General features: G+C 52.8%; 1 protein-coding gene across 5 annotated transcripts in view; it reads left to right on the forward strand.

Annotated features, from left to right (window-relative positions):
* The first annotated feature begins 675 nt into the window (after positions 1-675).
* Elmo2 (engulfment and cell motility 2) overlaps positions 676-18,876 on the forward strand; it is a 41,185-nt gene continuing 22,984 nt past the window's right edge. For 3 of the 5 annotated variants that reach the window (XM_042276797.2, XM_076571163.1, XM_076571164.1), the window contains exons 1-6: positions 2,968-3,043; positions 12,909-13,027; positions 13,272-13,312; positions 13,742-13,814; positions 14,615-14,665; positions 17,770-17,951. In XM_042276797.2, coding sequence (XP_042132731.1) covers positions 12,950-13,027; positions 13,272-13,312; positions 13,742-13,814; positions 14,615-14,665; positions 17,770-17,951 — 425 coding nt within the window. In that variant the 5' untranslated portion in view covers positions 2,968-3,043; positions 12,909-12,949. Of the gene's footprint in view, positions 698-2,960; positions 3,044-12,908; positions 13,028-13,271; positions 13,313-13,741; positions 13,815-14,614; positions 14,666-17,769; positions 17,952-18,876 lie in introns of those variants that run through there. The other 2 variants (XM_076571162.1, XM_006997125.4) reach the window with 2 other exon arrangements.

The raw sequence follows: 18,876 nt of genomic DNA on the forward strand, positions 1-18,876 counted from the left end.
AGGGCCAGGGAGAGGAACAGGAGACATAAACGTTAAGGAGGCTTCCTCTCCAAGTTGTGTAGATGTCTTTGGAGTCGCTGACAGAGCTGGGGGCGGGGCTCTGTTGGTGTGATCACTTGTCTGGTGTGCAGGAGGCCCTGGGTCCTATCTCCAGGCTGCATAGACCAGGTGTGGTGACTCATGCCTGAAATCCCAGTACTCAGGAGGTGGAGGCAGGAGGGCCAGGAAGAGTTCAGGGTCATCCTCTAGTCCCGAAAGTCACTGACAAAGAACAAGGCAACTGTCTCTGACCATTTCTGGGCCAGTGGAGAGCTTTCTACTTTAGGTGGCCATTTGGGGACCGTGGCATTCTCCACATGGCGGCTCTGTCATTGCCCTGTACATCATGGTCATCACAGGGTCAAGGATGGGTGCAGCCCACGAGGAAGACGGATAGGGAGGATGTGCCAGCTGACTTCACAGCTCAGCCTGAGGTTTCATGCCTTCGTGTCCACTGCTGAGAAGGAGGTACCCAGCTGGCTTTCGGTCTCTGAGGCTAGGAAGTGAGTCATGGGGTGAGGGTGAGGCAGCCATGCCACTACAGAAGCAGGGGAAGGAAGGGCCACTGGTGGACAGCTAGCAAGTCCCACCAAGTCACTGCTCCCAGGGAACCGGATTTCCAGCAAGTTCTATTCTAACTGATATTAAAGGTTGCCGAGTAAGTACCCTGGGGGTTCAGGGAAAGAAGGGTGCTCAAGAGCTGGAGTAACTGGGGAGGCAGAGGGAACCAAGGGATGTTGCCCAGAAGAGTAACTGCAGAACATCCCACGGTACTAGGAAAAGGCCAGTGGACAGAGCCTGGCATCCTATTTTGGGCTAGCTCAAGGCAGGAGGCTGACTGAAGGCCATCATGGTAGACATCTCAGTTAGTCGTACGGGAGTTCGTTCGAACTGCACACAGCCTGTGGACTCTGCAGGCTCTAGACCGGAGTGTAGGGTGAAGTTGGCGGAAGAGGGGACGCTGTGCTACTATGGGGAAGCCATCATCTGTGCTGAGCTGAGACTTTCTGGTGATGTGACTATTGGGGCCCCCCCTTCTGTAAATCCTCCCTCACCCACTGTGATGTTTGGTTTTTGTCAACTTGAAACAAGCTAGAGTCATCTGGGAAGAGGGAGCCGCCGTTGAGAAGATGCCTCCTCCATTAGATCGGCCCATAAGCAAGTCTGTGGAGTCTTTTCTTGATTAGTGATTGACGTGGGAGGGTGTTACCCTTGGTCAGGTTCAGCTGGGTTGTATAAGAAAGCTGGCTGAGCAAGAAGTGTTCCGCCATGGCCTCTGCTTCGGTTCTTGCTTCCAGGTTCCTGCTTTGAATTCCTGCCCTGCTTGTCCTCAGCGATGGACCATGGAGGTATAAGCCAAGTAAATCCTTTCCTCCCCAAGTTGCTTTTGGCCATGATGTTTTATCACAGTAACAGAAAGCGAACTAAGAACCGTGTTCTGTAAGTGAGACCAATGAACTCATTGGTTCCCCAAGTTGGATTTGATGGAACACACATTGGCACTTATGGGTGGGGTAGATATTTGTTTAAATGTTCCTGCAACACCCTGTTCCAAAATAAGCAAGCAAGCAAACAAACAAACATTCCACAACAATGAAGATGCTCACAACACTCTGAATGACAATAAACAATAATAGTATGAATCTGACAGGGTCTTATGAACTCCCATTGAGTGGCAGAGGGGCTTGGCATCCAGCATGGTGATGTAGACAAGGGTGGGTACGCTATCCCAGGTCACCGTTTATGTTCGGGAATAAAGCTATATTGGAACACAGCAACCCACATTTATCCATGGTGCATTTCGCTAGAACAAAGACAGACTGGCTGGAAGCAAGCAGTATGTGGACCTATTGGAAGTGTTGTGAGCTGACAGCCCCTGCTGGGGCTTTATTAGCACTGAGACTGTGAGGGTAATTCTGCTGCCTGGGTACCACCCTATTCACCAGCTGATAAGAATCCTTTTCTAGTCTGAAACATTTGCAGGAGTCGGTGTAACAGTGCCTATAAAACTGCTTCAAAGACAGTGAAATACCACATGAAACGTGGCCATTATTTCCGCTCTCTGCTCGGTGTCCGTTTCTCTACAGAATAGATAACAAGATGTCTGTCTTCTAGGACTGTCGTAAGGATCTGCTAAGAGAAATGATTTTTTTTTAATGGAATTAAACAGGGAGATCGTGTCTTGCTGTCTATCACCGACTGTACAGTTGGTCCCATAAGACCCCCACCCCACCCCAGTCTTCTCTTCTGCAACTGGGGATCGCATACTGCCCTCCCTGCCAGCCTGCCGGAGCATTAGGGAGGTGGCAGGAGTGAGTCCTTGGCGCGGTGCCCGGCCTTGTTAGATCCGCAGGTGCGGTGACGAACGCCACCTCCCACGGATCCCTACCAACTGCACAGCTGAGCTGTACCCCTCTGCCTCTGCTCAGCGCCCACGGTCAGGCCTGGGTGCCGGTATAATTAGCTCCATCTCGGCTGCTCATAGCCTCTGACACGACTGTCACCTCCCACTCAGTTCCCCAAATCAGCGATTCCCACCACTGAGCCGATCAGGTGAGCGTCACCAGAGGACAGCTTGCTCCTTACAACAATGTGTCGCAAGGACCCAGAGCTCTCCCCCGAACCTCCTTCACCCGTAGGGTGTGTACAAAAATAAAAGAAAAAAAGTTTGGGTGGGGAGCAGCCTCTAGTGTCTGCTGGGAAATCTCGTTCCTTCAGACCCAATAGCCTGCAGGAGAAAGGCAATCTGTCTCTTTAAGAGGCCTCCGCGGAGGGGCGGGGCCGGCCGGCGTCGCTCCAGCCCGCGCCCTCAGTTAGTCCCGCCTCCTCTTTAGTGACAGACAAACACCCCAATGGAAGCAAGAATTTTCAGCTTGACGGCAAAGATGAGCAATAGGAGCCCGGGCCGGCCTGCGCGGGGCGGGGCCCCAGGAGGGCGGGGCGGACGAGGCCAGAGGAGCGGCGGCGGGACACGGGCGCGGAGCTGGGCCTCGGCGGGCGCCGGGTGAGTGTGGGGCGCGTGGGGCCGGGGGCGGAGGGACGGAGCACTGAGGATGGGGGACCTGGGACCGAGGATGGGGTTGAGGCCGAGGGCAGTGGCTGCCTGAGCTCCAAGCCCGGGCACGGCGCTGGCCCGATCATCCCCCTGCCGTCGATACCGGCCCTCTCCTCTCCCTCTCCGCCGCCCCGCTTCGGTCCAGGCCGCTCTCATCAGCTTCTCCCGCAGCGCTGCAATGCCCGGGATGCTCCGAGGCCGGTCTCCATCCTCCCCTCTTTCCGGGCCCTGGAGATCTGGTCCTTCGCCGCCCTCCCTGGACTCAGGCCGCTCCCCGGCCTGGTTAGGTTCCTTCTGCATCCCTCTCTCTGGCCTCCCTCAGAGTCGGTCCCTCGGTCTAGTCTAGTAAACTTTTTTCATCCTTCCAGTCTTCCTTCAGGAGGCTTCCGGGGTCCCGAGTTCTGAGGCTGGTGCCACACTGTGAACGCTCTGGTGTTCCTCACAGCGCTTGTACTTGTAGCTTGCAAGTGTTTCAAGTGTGGATTGATGTCTGCTTGCCCCTGCATGTAGGAAGACCGTACCTGATGTTGCTCCATGCACCCATAACATCTCAGCAGGACAGACACTATAAATATTTACTAAATAAATGAACGAAGGGCGTGGATGTGTCCAGAGGAATGGGACGCAAGCGCAGCCCTTGACATCCCAACTGTGGGGCATGGAAGCCACTTTTGGTATGCTCCCGTGTGTCAGGCAGTAGGCTAACCCGGGCTCTCCAAAAGAAAAAGAATGCAGATCACGTTTGTTAATTAAACTTTTCTAACAGTCACATCTCAAGAATGTAAAATAACCAAGTGAACATAATGTATTAATGTTTTATTTAATATATTTCAGAATATATATTACAGAATCGATGTAAAATCGTGTTGATGAGTTGTTGACTTTGTGTGTGCGCGTGTGTGCGCTAACTTCTTGGACTCTGGTGTGTACTTCACACTTGGGACAGCCCTTCTCGCTTCACAGAAGCACAGCAGCAGCCATTTGTCAAGTGGTCCGTAACCACAAGACCTGGGTGGCTGCGGGTGCCTGTGAAGTGCTCGGTACTGTGTATACGTGAGGTCGTTCATGCTGCATTATGGTCTTTTGAGGAGACTATCATTATTTGCATTTACAGATTAAAAATAGCAAAGTTCCTGAAAGAGCTTACCTGCCCAGATTCATTCTACAGTTTGTGAGCGAAGGAGACAAGGCTAGGGCCTCTATCTGTTGCTCTTTGTGTCAGGCAGATGGTGTGTGTGTGTGTGTGTGTGTGTGTGTGTGTGTGTGTGTGTGTGTGATGTTTTCTGAGACAGGATTTCTCTGTGTAGCCCTTGTTGTCCTGATACTTGCTCTGTAGACCAGGCTAGCCTCTGATTAAAGGCATACATCACCATGCCCATCTTGTTACTCTTGAATCTCATAATTTTTATGCTTTATGCTGCCTCTGAGAGGTGGCAGGAAAGTTTGGGGTGCAGGTTGTGGAGGTCAGACTTAAAAAAAAATACTTGCACCAATATTTGGCATATTCTAGCATTCTGTCTTCTTAGGTGGCTCCCAATCAAACATAGTTAAGAAAAACCTGTCTTGGGTTTGGAGGTGTGCACCTTTAGACAGAGCACTATGGAGGCTAGGCAGAAGGATCCCCTGAATACAGAAGTTCAGAACCAGCCTGGGCATTGTACTGAGACTCCAAATCAAAAGAAAAAGAAAAACCCACAAGGCAAGTCCTCTGATCAAGTCACCATCCCTTAGCCCATCTGCATTAATGCCACCTGGTCCTGGGGTCAGGGGCAGAGAACCTTCCATAGCCTGTAGGATCTCAGAGATGCTGGGGATACTGGACTGGAGTTGCCAGTCAGGGTGAGCTAGTTCAACAGTTGCTCACTGAGTGCTCTCCATGAAGCCAGCCCTGTTCTAGGCCCCTTGAGGTGACTGGACAGTGTAAGCGACAGCCTTCATCTTCAGGATGCTCAGGGTGAACTTAGAAAGACAAAAATCATATCACATAAGATGACTAGGGTGTGCACAAGAGAGCACATGGTGTGAGAAGACCCAGAATCCCTTGGGTGTCAAAAGTTGCCAAGTGGTGTCTTGGTCCAGCTGTATGATGGGTGTGTCCCTCCTCCCCCAAAGAAAACTGAATTTGAACTTCTAGGCAGGGTAGAGCTTCACAGCTTGCTGGGTCCCTGTGTGGAAGCTGCTTGGTTTATTTACTTACCTGCCTGGCTGCTTACAGCACCGAATTCCTCACCCCACTGGGAGTGCTCATTGAGTTGGAGTTGCTAGCACCTATTGGCTGAGTAACCGTTACATGCCTCTCCTGGTGCTGTCCTGCAGTGGGACCAGGACAAGCCTCTGCACTGGGCATAGTAGCAGCAACACCACTTTTTTGTGGGTTTTCCTCCCCCACTGCCCTTACACCTGTTCTCCTGTTTGGCCCACAGAATACCACAGGGTGGCAGGGCTCCTTAGTGCTGGGATATGTGCCTCCAGGAGGTCTGTCAGTTCACACAGTTGGAATTCTTCTTACTTTGTGCATGCATTATTCCATTTTATGTTCACATAGCTTTTACAAGGAGCAAGGTTGCTTCTAATCCCTGGTTTAACTCTAATAAGGAGGTTGTCAAAGCTGGGATCCAAATGCAGGTCTGGCTACTCCAGGATGCATGGCCCTCATCACTCAGTGCCACTACTTCATGAGAGGGTCAAGGCTGGAAAGCAGTTCATCCCCTGCCTCCACATCTAGTCCAGAGAAACTTAGGCTTGTAGCAGAGCTGTGTGGCAGGCGAGGACTGATCCGGAAATGGAGGCTGGGCTTTTTTTCTTTCTTTCTTTTTTTTTTTTTTTGTCCCTAACTGGTGTCCTGGCCTGGCCTTGGCAGTTCTCTTCTTTATGAAATGAGAGGAAAGGCTTGGCCTCATTTTCAGAGAACAATGCTGTGTTCTTGTGGTCTCTATTGAAGGAGTCGGGCCCATAGCCTGGGGCTTCAGGGACAACTCAGGCCACTCTTAGCCTGCCTCACCCTGTCCTATCCACGCTCTTTCTCCTTGTATAACCAATGCTAATCTGTTGGTGAGAAAGTTTTTTTTTTTTTTAACTTTATGAGTGTTTGCCTGCAGGTATTTATGTCACCATATGTGTGCCTATGGGGGCCAGAAGAGGATGTCGATCCCCTAGAACTGGAGTTACAGACAGTTGTTAGCTGCCATGTGGGTGTTGCTTTGAACCCAGGTCCTCTGCAAAAGCAGCCAGTGCTCTTACCAACTGAGCCATCTCTCCAGGCCTGAGAAACAGTTTCTTAAAAGTCATCTATATTTTCTGTCTCAGTTTCTGTTCCCTCTTAAATCTGACCCTTTCTGAATTACTTGTCTGCATAATTATAGTCAGGGATGTGCAAGTTTTGGGAAATGGATACTGCAGTCACTAGTGTTTCATTACTGTTAGAGACAGGCCTGGGGCCTTTTGGGTTGGAATTCTGTGGACATAGCTCTATTCCAGGCATCCTGCTGCAGACTGGGGGGCTGGTAGGTAGGGAGCAGGTGTGCCCTTCAGTGACCCTGTCCTCAGGCTGCTTCCCTTCCTAGAGCAGGCTCTCCATCTCAGCCTCCAGTAAAATCACCTGGGGGAGGCTTCGGTGACCCAGCCAGCTACTGGGGTACACAGCCAGTGTGGAGAGCCATTGATCTGGAGCAGTGGCCCTCAACCTGCTGAATGCTGGGACCTCACATCGTGGTGACCCCCAACCATAAACATTATCCTCATTTTCATATATTCATATAATCTTGCTACTGTAATGAGTCGTAATATAAATATCTGATACGCTGGATGGTCTTAGGCGACTCCTGTGAGCGGGTTGTTTGACCTGCTAAGGGATCGTGACCCACAGGTTGAAAACAGCTGGTCTAGGGCCTTTTTCAGGACCTCATGGTGCTGTGAACCATCCTGGATTTCATCTGAAGGCTGGTCCCAATCCAGAGGGTGTGGGCTGGAGGGGTACTTCCACATTAGCTCTGACTCCTGGGGAGTATGTCATGTGTGTAGTATGTGTCCAGTTACCAGGTCAGAAGCTTCCAAGACAGGATTATGATATCTACAGTCATGAAGGTGTGTAACGAGGACTAGCAACACACACGATAGCACCATCACCAGTACCTGAGGATCAGGGATTAGGAACCCACAAAGCAGGGCTTGGGTGTCGGAGCTGATGGACAGCAAAGGTGCGGAGTTGGTATGGTTTTCAAGGGGGCAGGTGAGGGGTTCATGGTTTGCACAGGGATAAGTGTGGACACCACCTTGGAGCTGGCCTCAGTGTGGATGTCCTGATAAGACCAGTAGCCCGCTGTTCTCTAAGAACAGAAGTTCCACAAGGTGGCCGAGGGTGAGCGAGCTCAGGGAAAGCTGCCATACGTTGTCTTTGTGCATGGTGGCTCTGGGCCCCGGCTGGGGAGGCCTGTGTTCAAATGTCAGTACAAAGGAGCTCCCTCTGCTCCTGCGGGTCTGCTGGTCCTGGCCTTCTGTCCTGCGGCATTTCCCCTTCTGCACCTGTGGGCCACACTCTAGTTCCGTGTGCGTAAACTGAGGGAAACTGAGTCACTTCAGATGAAAAGATGACAGGGAGAAGCCTCTACTGAGATAGTGATCTTGATTAAAAAGAGGGTGTGACCTCTGGTTACCTCCTTGGTGTGGCAGCGTTCTCTCACAGGAAACATAAACCAGACTCACCAGGCCTCCCCCACTCATGGCAAGCAGAACAGAGCAGAAAGTACACAGGGATCCCTACCAGCTGGGGGCAGGGGGAGCTGGGAACCTTCTGGCATCCTCTATCCCCTACACCTCCTGGGAGAGAGTCTTTCCCTTCCTAAGCTGGGCTCCAGTTCTGCTGGCCCGAGGTTCAGCCTGATGCTCCCCTGCAGGGGTGATGTACGGAACTTCACGGGCCTTCCCTCACGATGCACCCCTTCCAGAAGCCACTTGGAGACGGTTCCGTTGGAGTGCCTGCACTGACTGTGTCGTTGGAGGCCAGCACTGGTCCTGTCCTCCAGGGCTCTGGATCTGTGTGGACCTCTCTTCTGTGTGCTCCATCATCTCTGTATTTGTGGTGGCCTTCAAGGCAGCTGCAGGGGACTGGGGTGTTGCTCAGTCCCAGAGGCTTGTGTAGCTAGCATCCCTGAGGTAGTGAATAAAGAAAGCAGGGGAGGGGGAGGGGGGAGGGTCATCGGGGCCAGCGAGGGCCGTGGGCTGGGAGTGGGACTCCAGCGCTCTCGTGCTGGACGATTGCTATTGAACTGCGCACAGTACTGTCAGTGGTGGAGCAAGTAGCTATTTATAGCCCTGAGAATTTCGCAATGTTATTGAATTGCTTCGACCTAATTTCCCACTTCCTTTCTAAAATGAAAATGAAGAGAGTAAGCAGGCACGTGCTAGAGGGCTTCCCTGCGAGGAGATCCTTCATCCCTGAGTGCTCCTTGTCTGGGAAGTCCTCCCTTCTCCTCCCTCCTTGTGGTTCTAGGGGGGAGAAAAGATTGTTTTCCCCCAACTAGATTCTCCTGTAAGGCTTGTTCTAAGTTAGTTCTGAAAACCGAATTGTGTGAGGATACAGTGTTGCAAGGCTTCTGGACTTGATGGGAACAGTTCCTGCCTCCTGTCTGTTGGGAGCTGGCTCTGGCTTGTAGGAGTGGAAGAAGCCAGCGCCATGGGTTTCAGTGTACAGAGGTCTTTTCTGCAGGAGAAGCCAGTGAAGAAGTTTGCGGTGGCACAATGTGGGAATAGTACATGCACATGGGGGAATGAAACAAAGGGGAGGGGATGTCCGAACTGGGCTTTGAAGCTTGAATAGGAGCTCTCTGACAGCTAGTAGAAGGGAATTTGCAAAGGTACAGGAGAAATGAGGGAGCTTGGCCACCAACAGCCAGGAAGGGTCTGCCTAGACTGGCCTGAGCACTGCCTGTGGGAATGAGGAGCATCACCTGTGGCAGTGTGGAGCACCACCTGTGGCAGTGTGGCAGCCTTCTGTAGACCATGGAGGGCCATTTTCTGTTGGACAGGTCTCTGAGCATCTCTGGCTTTTCTTTCGGTGCGTGGACCTGAAGTCTCCACTGAGTAGCTGTGATGGTCACATACAGGCCGCCTTCTTTGATATGGGTTTCTAACACTTGACCATCTGGTGACCAAGTGATTCGAGGTAACTGAGGATGCCCTGACTTCCCGTGTATAGAAAGCACACCCCTACAGGTTGGCTATGTGGTCCAGGTGGCCCAGGCAACAGGAGGATCACAAGTTAGGCCTAGGCAACTTTAGGAGACCACCCTGTCTTAAAATCAAATCAAATAGGATTAAGATAGGACTGGGGATGCAGAGCCCTCTCCTAGCAAGCTCAGAGCCCTGGCTTAGAACCTCAGTATTCAGTGAGGGAGGCGGAGGGAAGTAGCTGGGGTCTCCCACTGTGTAACTGTTAGCTAATGTTATCCTGGCAGAGGAAGGGCAGCGTGGAGGGGAGACAGGGAACTTGGACATCACTGCAACCCAGTTCCGATGTACCTCACTTCTCTCGTGCCCCTCCCTCCTGCGTCCCTCCCTCCCTCCCTTCCAGTCGGATGAGTAGGATGGAGGATGAGTTTCTCTGAACTTTGACCGCCTTTCCGATAAAAAAAAAGAGAATGTTTTCAGGGTTTCTGAGGCATCAGTGATAAAATGACACAGAAGCAATAAGTTATTGGCTGTCCGTACACGAGCATCATGTCTGGGGACCCCGGAGTCACCCTGTGAGCGGGCTGCTGTAAGCAAACCACTCCTCCCTAAGTGGGTTTTGCTCATGAATTTAGCTAAGTGCCCACTGGGCACATCCCTCACCTCACACCATGGCACCACTGTCTGTTTTGGCCTCCATTATAGTTTCTTCCAGCTTGGGCCAGTCTTGGTCTTGGACTTCTCCCTTGCAGCGAACAGCAATGCAGGCAAGTGTAAAGGGCTGTCCCTGGCAGGATACAGGGACATTTTGTTTAGGAAGTGTCACCGTGGCATCTGGAAAGGGGTCAGGCTTTGCCCGTCTCTTGGGATTTTTCTCATTGCTCGTTTATGGCCTCACGTCCGCTGTGTAGGATGGCTTCCTTTGCGAGGCTCATGGCTTTCCTATGGCTTTGGTTTGTGCAAGCCCTGGCTTGCCCTGACACCCGCCCTGAAGCCAAAAGTTTACTGCTCTCCTGTCTCTTATCCCCCAGCCTCTTTCTTTAGTCAGTGTCTTTCAGGTTCAGAGATGGAATTAGATTTGTTCAACTAAAGTGGAGTTTTCTCTTCTTTCCCTTCAGCTGTGGCGGCTGGGATGTCACCTAGAGCCAATAGTCTGCGTGACTGTGGGGAAGACAGTCGCTGATGACAGGCTTGTTGCTATCCCTCAGGTGACCTGGGTGGCTGGAGATTCTCCTGCTCTATGTAACATGGGTAGAGTTTTGAAATGAATCATTCAGGACTGGCTTTGATAAATGATGTGATAACTAAGTCACTTAGAACCAAAACAAAGTTGTGACGACAACTGAGCTTGTCACCTTCAAAAGGAGTGCTCAGGAAGAAGTTCAGAGAGTATGGTGTGTTTCCCGACGGCAGAATAAGGGTTAACTTCCTTGAAGACCTTTAGAAAGGTCATCCTCATTTGGGCATTTTTATGTTCTGCTTTGGAATCATGGAACTTGCAACACAAAGGGCACCCAGGACACTTTAGAACTAACACACTCATGCTTCCAGAACAGAAGACAGAGACTTGGGTAAAGACGGATTTGTAGGAGCCATGACAGTTATGAGCTCTGAGTCCACCTGCTTTCTTCAGCAAGGACAGTGTCCCAGCCTGGTGTTCTTTTCAGAGTGCCTGCTACTCCCTGTGTGTGCATGTGCATGTGCATGCATGTGTGCTTTTACCCACAGAGCCCTGTGTGTGCATGTGCATGTGTATGTGCATGCATATGTGCTTTTACCCACAGAGCCATCGACCCAGGCCCCACTTACTTTGAAAAGAAAAACCCCGGGTTGACAAATGGTCTGGAAAGCTGTACTGTCCACTTCCATTTGTAGGAAGCACAAAAACAGGCCCAGCTTCTTGGCAGTGAAGTCAGCGGGGGCCAGGAGGAGGGCTAGTGCATTGTCTGGGGTGGTACGAGTTGGAAGTTTAGGGAGACTCGTGTGTGCTTCTGTTTTTATAATCTGTGTATGTATGCACGTAGGTGTAGATGTGCTTAAGACCCGTGCACATTACATGTCAGTTCTTAGAAGTGGGCTCACCACTGGAGTCTTGCCTCCCGTGACAGCGGTACCTCACCACACCGAGGGATAGCCTGCTCTCGGGCTCACAGCATGCTCTGCCCTGCTGCCCTCGAGCAGCACCTTCCTCCAGAGGTTAGCCTCATGGGGCCAGTTTCCTTTGAGAGGTTTGTGGGCCTAGGCACATGAAACTACACATCAGGTTCTGTCGGGAGCTGCAGGACAGCCTCCCACTGCTCTCTCCTCAGGCCTCGTGTACCTGACGAACAGGAATTCAGACCTGCTCTAAGCTCTGGCTATCTTCTCCACTTACTTGTGGGTCAACTAGGACTTGACCAAGCCTCGCTCTTGTCCTGAGGGCTGCTGGGAAGCAGAAGTGGACGCACTTCCACAGCCTGATGTTTTTGTCAGCTGACTCTTGACACAGCCCACCCCTTAGGAAATGGTCCAGCAAGCTTCCTCCCCTGCCTGGGGGTGTAGAGGACACACTGCGCGAACCCTTTTCACTAGAGAGGTTTGCGCCCACCAGGCTGTGAGAACTGGCATCTGTTGGGGCTGGAAAATTGATAGCACACATGATTAACAGCTTAGCAGCAGCGGTGTCGCACACGCCGACAGAGGCAGGCGGTCCCCATTAGCCAGGCATGAACTGCAGGCGAGTGGCTGAACCTTGAGAAGGCAAAAGGTCTTTTTCATTAACAGAGCACCCTCTCCCGAACCTGTAGGCAAGGAGTGTAAATATACATTGAAATAATCCATCAGCAGAGTGACTGCCTTCGTCAGACCTTGGAGAGAGCCTCGGTGCTGCCCAGAATACCACTAAGCCACCAGAGTTGCCTAGGATACCAGTCACATGAGCCCATCTCCCAGACTTGCCCCAGATGATTTATTTCCCTTTATTTTGAAGAGCAGTGGGGGCAGGGCTCAGATGCACTTCCACAGCCCTGCCCTGTGGGGGGGGGGGGTCTCTGTGTGAGAGCATCCTTACTGCCTGCTCAGGTTCCTGGCAGCCCTTGCCCTTGGCACTAGGGACCAAAATAGCATTTCCTGTCTCAGTTCTCTTCTCCATTTTCTGAACTCCACGTTATCCCACAGGGAGGAGGCGCCACACTGTGTCCTTTGAAGGGGCAGGAGTGACCACAGCAGGTGGGGGGGGAGAGTGGGCCCGGCGACCCTGGGGTCTTGTGAGTGTGACTGCTGAGCAGAAGTGGCCTGGCCCCTTCAGCTAACCACTCAGCCAAGAAAAGACTGTCTCTTCCTCTCTCCTCCCGAGGCCCCAAGATGGGAATTTGCACTCAGTGAGCTCTGCTCGCGCCCAGTCTTGTTGACCCCTCACACTGGCTGTCTCGCTGGCAGACCTTGCTGCTGCTGCCTGAGCGGCGATGATAGAGAGCTTTGTCCCGTTTCCACGGCTGATTGGAGCTAAGGAGACAGCTGCCCAAGGAGAGGCTGCAGCATGAACTTCAAAACTGCACGCCGCCGAGTCCCACGTGTCACTTTCGATGCTGTCTTCAGCCCTCCCAAGTGGACAGCGAGAATTAAGAGGAAGAACAGTCTGACCTTTGCTTCTGTTTGCTTCTCTCTCCAGGCGGCTGTGTCTGTGTCTTGAAGTAGGGCCCACTGAGAACAATGCCGCCGCCATCGGACATTGTTAAGGTGGCCATTGAATGGCCAGGTGCTAACGCCCAGCTCCTTGAAATCGACCAGGTAATGCTCTTGTGTGATAGTCAGAGCTGTAAGGAGGGTCAGGTGCACGGAGGAGGATGTGTTCAGGCCCCGGAGGCCACTGGCTTCCTAAGGAAGGGCAGCGACAGGAAGGCTGCGCCCTGGGCCTGGGCCTCCCCGGGAAGGTAGTCACTGTGGCTTGGGAAAGGCTTCTTGCTCACGAGAAGTTGAGTGGTCCTGCGGGCAGCCTGGCATATGGTGAAGAATCTCCTCCCCTCTCTTTCAGAAACGGCCCCTGGCGTCCATCATCAAGGAAGTGTGCGATGGGTAGGTTGAAATGACTTCCTTTCCACAGTGACGGCGAAGGCCGAGGGAGGCTGCCTGGCCCCGGAGGAACTTGTACAGAGGGTGGCCAGTTGGGCTGGGTCCTTGTCATCATACCAAGGAAAGACAGCTAATGAGGATGTCCCTAGGGCGTCCTGAGATTCTCAGTTACTCTTGGACCCAGGAGTGCCCTTTGGGAGGTCTGGGTGGTATGTGAGACCCACCCCCTCTGTCTGCACCTCCTTCTGTGGTGCTGACCATCACTGATGGGGAAGGGGGACTTTCTCCGGAGCACTGCCAAAAGCTTTGTTTGGGTTCCACTGTGCTCCAGACGGGCTGGCCAGTCCTGAGCGACTGTTGAGAATCATTTTGTTACTGCTCTAGACAAGCCCAGGAGAGAAGCCAAAGGGTGTACTCTCTTCTTTCTCACAGGTGGTCACTGCCAAACCCGGAGTACTACACACTCCGCTACGCCGACGGGCCCCAGCTCTATGTCACCGAGCAGGTGAGTACAAAGTAACCAAGGGCAGGGCAAGCTTCGCTTGCCACAAGTGACCTGCCAAGGAGATGGCACTCTCCAGCTTCCTGGCTGGCCAGGGGGCTTCATTTCCTGGTTAAAGAGTTGCCCTTTTGATGAGTGGAGCGCACGGGCCTGCTCCCCGATGGCTGAGTGCCTTTTGCTTTTGAGACCCGGAGCTCTTGAGGAGACTCTTAGGATCTCTTTGGAAGGAGCAAGCAGGAGGAGGCCTGGCTGCAGAGCCTCTGTGAGCTACGGTTGTCCCGCAGTCTCCATGGGGAGTATTCCCTAGAAGCCCTGGCCACCAGACTCTGGATGTACAGATGGCGGGGTAGCTGCCTGTCACATCCCCTGCACATTAAGATCCAAGCGAGAACGTGCCTCACGCAGTGGGCAGGCCATGAAGTGCCTGCTACCCAGCAACGCTTAGGGCTCCTAAGCCGTGACAGTCTAAAAAAACCTTCCCTCCTGCAGAAGTCTTTGGTTCACTGCTGGTTGAATCATCTGCAGATGAGGAGAGACAGTTACACTTTTTTGTTTGTTTGTTTTTTTGAGACAGGGTTTCTCCATGTAGTTTTGGTGCCTGTTTTGGATCTCGCTCTGTAGTCCAGGCTGGCCTCGAACTCACAGAGATCCGCCTGGTTCTGCCTCCCGAGTGCTGGGATTAAAGGCGTGCAGCAGTGCTGCTGGATCAGTTACGCTTTTAAAATGATCACAAGTCCTTATGGTCACCTCCATGCACTGTTTTAATGTTGTCTCTTTGTTTTCTTTGATTCTTTGCTGCCCAGACCCGAAATGACATTAAGAATGGGACAATCTTACAACTGGCCATCTCCCCGGTAGGTATTCCAGTTTAACTAGCACACACCGGTACTTTAGTGGGACCCACTCCGCTGTAGAAGTTTGGAACTACAGAGATTGAGAAGAAACCCTCACCCTCATGGCCTGGCGGACAGCTCGTGGGCAAGGGCAGCAGACATCCCCTTGGCATTGGAGAGAGTCGTTCAGGACCTCAGCATGGGGGTTTCCAGAAAGCTTTTCTGGAGCCTGAGCCTAGAGGGTAAAGCTGGAACTAACCGAAGGAAGAGAAGACATGTGTCCATGTAGAATCCAGGGCTTCAAGGTGTGCTGGGGCAGCACTGGTGGCCTAAAGTTACTCACGCAGCTGTCTGTTGGCTCAAACTCCACTAGGAAAGAAAGAATCCACAAAGAAAGTGGCGCGTGCTTCCCTTTGAGTGTTAGAAAGGACACATTCACAGGCAGGCAAGGAGGCTGGTGGGGGTGCCCTCTGAGAGGTTGGTAAGGCATGCTCACACCCCAGCAAAGGCAGTGGGGTGATGGGGTGCCCTCTGAGAGGTTAGTAAGGCATGCTCACACCCCAGCAAAGGCAGTGGGGTGATGGTGTGACGGACATGAGGAAGACAAGAGGGAACCTTGGTGAATGTGGCAGAGTGCTGGGTGTGGGGGCAGAGGGGAACTTAAGGGGATCTCCTCATTCTATGCAAGCAACCCTTAAAGGTGACTAAAGGAGGAACCGGAAAGGGAGTAAAAAGCAGGAGCCAGGAGTAGTAGCACAGGCCTGTGATCCTAACATTTGGGAGGGAGAGGCTGGAGGATCATGAGTTCAAAGTCATCTTCAGCTATAGGCTGGTCAAGGCCAATCTGAGCTGTAGATTGTACAGACAGTACCTTGTCTCAAAACAACAACAAGAAGGGGTGTGGGCGGGGTGGGGTAGTGGTGAGCAAGGATGTGAAGTGACCGGGCAGAGAGTGGGAGAGGGAAGATGTAGCCTGCAGCTGTCATGAGTCCAGAGGGTAGGGGGAGAGCGGGGCAGCCAGAGGTGCAGACTGCCACAGCGCCACAGCGCCAGTTCTGACAGGACAGTGAGCAGCCAGGTATTTTGAGAGACCGTTGGGGGCAGAGTAGAGGAGCTTACGTCTGCTGCTGTGCCGCCGGGGGAGCTCCGTCTCAAAGGGCAGTAGAGGGAGGACAGGAACTCGGGAGGTGTGGAGTCCAAACGCTTGTGTGAAAAATAGGTAAGACACATGAACGTGTTTCAGAACTTGTTAATTTGGCAAAGAAGTGGAAGGCCCTTGCGTCCACCCCTGTTCCCCTTCTCTTGCAGTGTTTCCTGTGTCCATGGATGAGTTCAGGTGCGGGAGGGTGGAGGTGCAGGGAAGGGGTAAGGGTGCCGCCGTGTACATCAGGACTGGGAGGGGGCCTGTGGCAGAGAGGATCACCAGGGCCCAGCCTTTGTCACCCTTGTAGGAAGGAAACTTAAGGCCATGTTTTCTTGTTGAGGGAAGGACCAGCTTGTCTGAGGAGGGACAGGTAGAAGGGTGCCAGGCAGCGCTTACCTTGTGTTTCTCTGACTTCTGATTGCATCGGTTCATCCTACCAAAGAACCAAGAGGGAGGCACTCCCCACAGCCCGTTTTACGGACGAGGAGGACTTAGGTCGAGTAGCTTGCCACTTGTGCCGCTGGAGAAGTAGCCAAGCCGGGTTCAGACCCGGGCCTGTGAGGCTCCGCCAGTCTCCTGAGCATCCTGTTCACCTCCCTTCGCTTGTGGAGGACTTCTCCCCGTAAGAACCCCTGCACACACACACACTGTGCCCTGCTGATTTCAGGGGACAGACCTCGGAAGTGCAGGGCATGTGACAGACCTCTGTATGAAGTGGAGCAGCGGGCGGCAGCCTGGAAAGCTGTCTCTGGAGGGAGAGTGACATTTGGACGGGACGTTTCTAAGTGTGATGCAGACCAGTGCCCTGCAGACTTGTCTCGTGGGTGACCTTTTCTCAGGCCCACTTGTCTTCTGCTGTGGGGTTAGGAGGGTTTGCGTGTCACTTGGGTACAGGCCCCTTTTTGTGACCGAGAGGTAAGGGAAGGGTGGCCGGCCCCACTCCCCAGCCTCTGAAGAACTGGACCCCTGTCGCCTCCCTGACACAGCAGACAGGCAGGCCCAGGGCACTCTGCTCTTCCTGCTCCTTTCCAGAGAGAACATTACGTTCAAAGCAGGGCATGATGAAAGAGTGAACTGGAGTCTGACTGTGTGGTAGTAAGTTCAGCACGAGGTGTGACGGGTGGACATGGTAGCAGCGGTTTGCCAGGCTGCAGGAGGCAAGCGTCTTGCTTGGGGAGGACCCATGGCGGGAGGCATCTGTCCTCACCAGCCATCATGTCCATGAAACTGTCCTAATTGTGACTTCCAGGTCCTCTGTCCTTCACATTTCACCAGCGTGATTCCTTTGGGGCAGGGTGATCTAGAACTTTAGGTCATGCTTGGAATTAGAAGGCTCCGTCAGGGCCATCAGATTAAATTCGCGGGCAGGGCCCTCGGCCTCTACAGATGATGTCAGGTTCCCCTCAGTTGTTTCCGGGGTGGGGCTCAGCTTTCCAGCAGAACCCTGCAGTCAGGTAGTGTTCGTCAGCAGAAAGCTCCGTTAGGCCAGCTCTGCTTCTGCAGACTTACACAGCGAGGGGGTATCCCACTTTTCTTTTTCTTTTTTCTTTTTGGTAGGAATTTAAAAAAGAAAAAAAATCTGTAGACCGGGGCCAGCAACATGGCTCAGTGGGTTAAGGACCAAGAACTGATGGCCTGAGTTCTATCCCTTCCACCTCATGGTGGAAGAAAGAACCTCCCCCTTAACTTACGCTCTGATCGCCACACTCAGGGTATGGCATGCACATGCATACACACACAAAAGAAATGTGATTTTAAAAATAAAACAAATCCCTAGGCTAGAGGGAGATAGAAAAGGGAAAGATACAGATAACTACAGATCAGTCTCGGAACGCTGGCAGTTCTCTTACTGGACCCATAAGCATTGATTTAGCAGTTCCTAAGCCATGTGAAAACCTAACTGCCTGGGGCTCGGTGGCTAGCCCACAGTAGTAACCTGCTGCAGGAGCAGATGGCTTCTCTTTTGTCCCTGGCCTCATAGTCCCGGGCGGCACGCCAGCTGATGGAAAGGACCCAGTCATCCAGCATGGAGATCCGGCTGGATGCCATGAAGGAGCTGGCTAAGCTCTCAGCCGACGTGACTTTTGCCACTGAGTTCATCAACATGGACGGCATCGTTGTGCTGACGAGGCTCGTGGAGAGCGGAACCAAGCTCCTGTCCCAGTGAGTGTCTCCAAAGTCTTCCGTGGAATTCCGGAGTCCCATGACCTGCAGGGCTCCCGTTCACACTTCCATGGTGTCGATAAGGAGTCCAAGTCCACACACATGGAGTGTGGGGTCCTGTTGGGGTCCTGCATCTCAGAGTCCGGGGGACTCTCATGGGTGGAGTGACCCAGTGCTGTGCTGGGTGAGTAGTCAGAGTAGGGGCCCTGAATGTCAGGAAGGAAGTCGGTGCACAGCAGACCTGATGATTTATGGGAAGTGCTTGGCCTGGTGAGGGTCAGGGGAGAGATGGGAACTGTTGATGACCCTTAGCGACCATGCCTGCCCTCCCTTGTCCCATCCTCTCTCACCCGATGTGCATGCCGCCCTCGGGATGTCACAGGAGGAGCTCAGGACTTGGCACCGCCCCTGGACACCACTACTGCCCTCCAGACTTAGGTGACTGTGGTAGCTGTGCCCTATTTATGATCAGCAGTGAGTGACAGGTGCCCAGGTCTCCAACTAAGCCCGCGGAGTCTAAGCAGTCAGGGAGTCAGAAATCTCGCAGGCGACGGATCAGCTCCCAAAACTGTCAGCCAAGCCAAGCAGCTAATCCTAGGTATTTGTTTTAAAGTCTTGGATCCTCCAGCTGCACCAAAACGGAAGCCTCTGGCCACCATTGGGAGAGTGCTGGGCTGCAGCAGACCAGCCTTAGTCTCCTCCTCTCTGAAATGGGCTGACACTCAGCCCCAGTTCTGTGAGCAGAGTTATTACCGCTGGCAGACAGGGCTCTGGCTCGGCAACTGTAGAGCACCATGCCACCGCGTGAATGATTAAACCTGTCAGGAGAGACAAAAGGCAGGTGTTTAATCCTTACACCGTGTTATTCTAAGGGCACAGCAGACCTCATCAGCTTGCTCTTTCCACAGCCCTGTGAGAGTAATGC

Source organism: Peromyscus maniculatus, chromosome 4 (genome assembly GCF_049852395.1).
Source record: "Peromyscus maniculatus bairdii isolate BWxNUB_F1_BW_parent chromosome 4, HU_Pman_BW_mat_3.1, whole genome shotgun sequence".
Taxonomy (NCBI): Eukaryota; Metazoa; Chordata; class Mammalia; order Rodentia; family Cricetidae; genus Peromyscus; species Peromyscus maniculatus.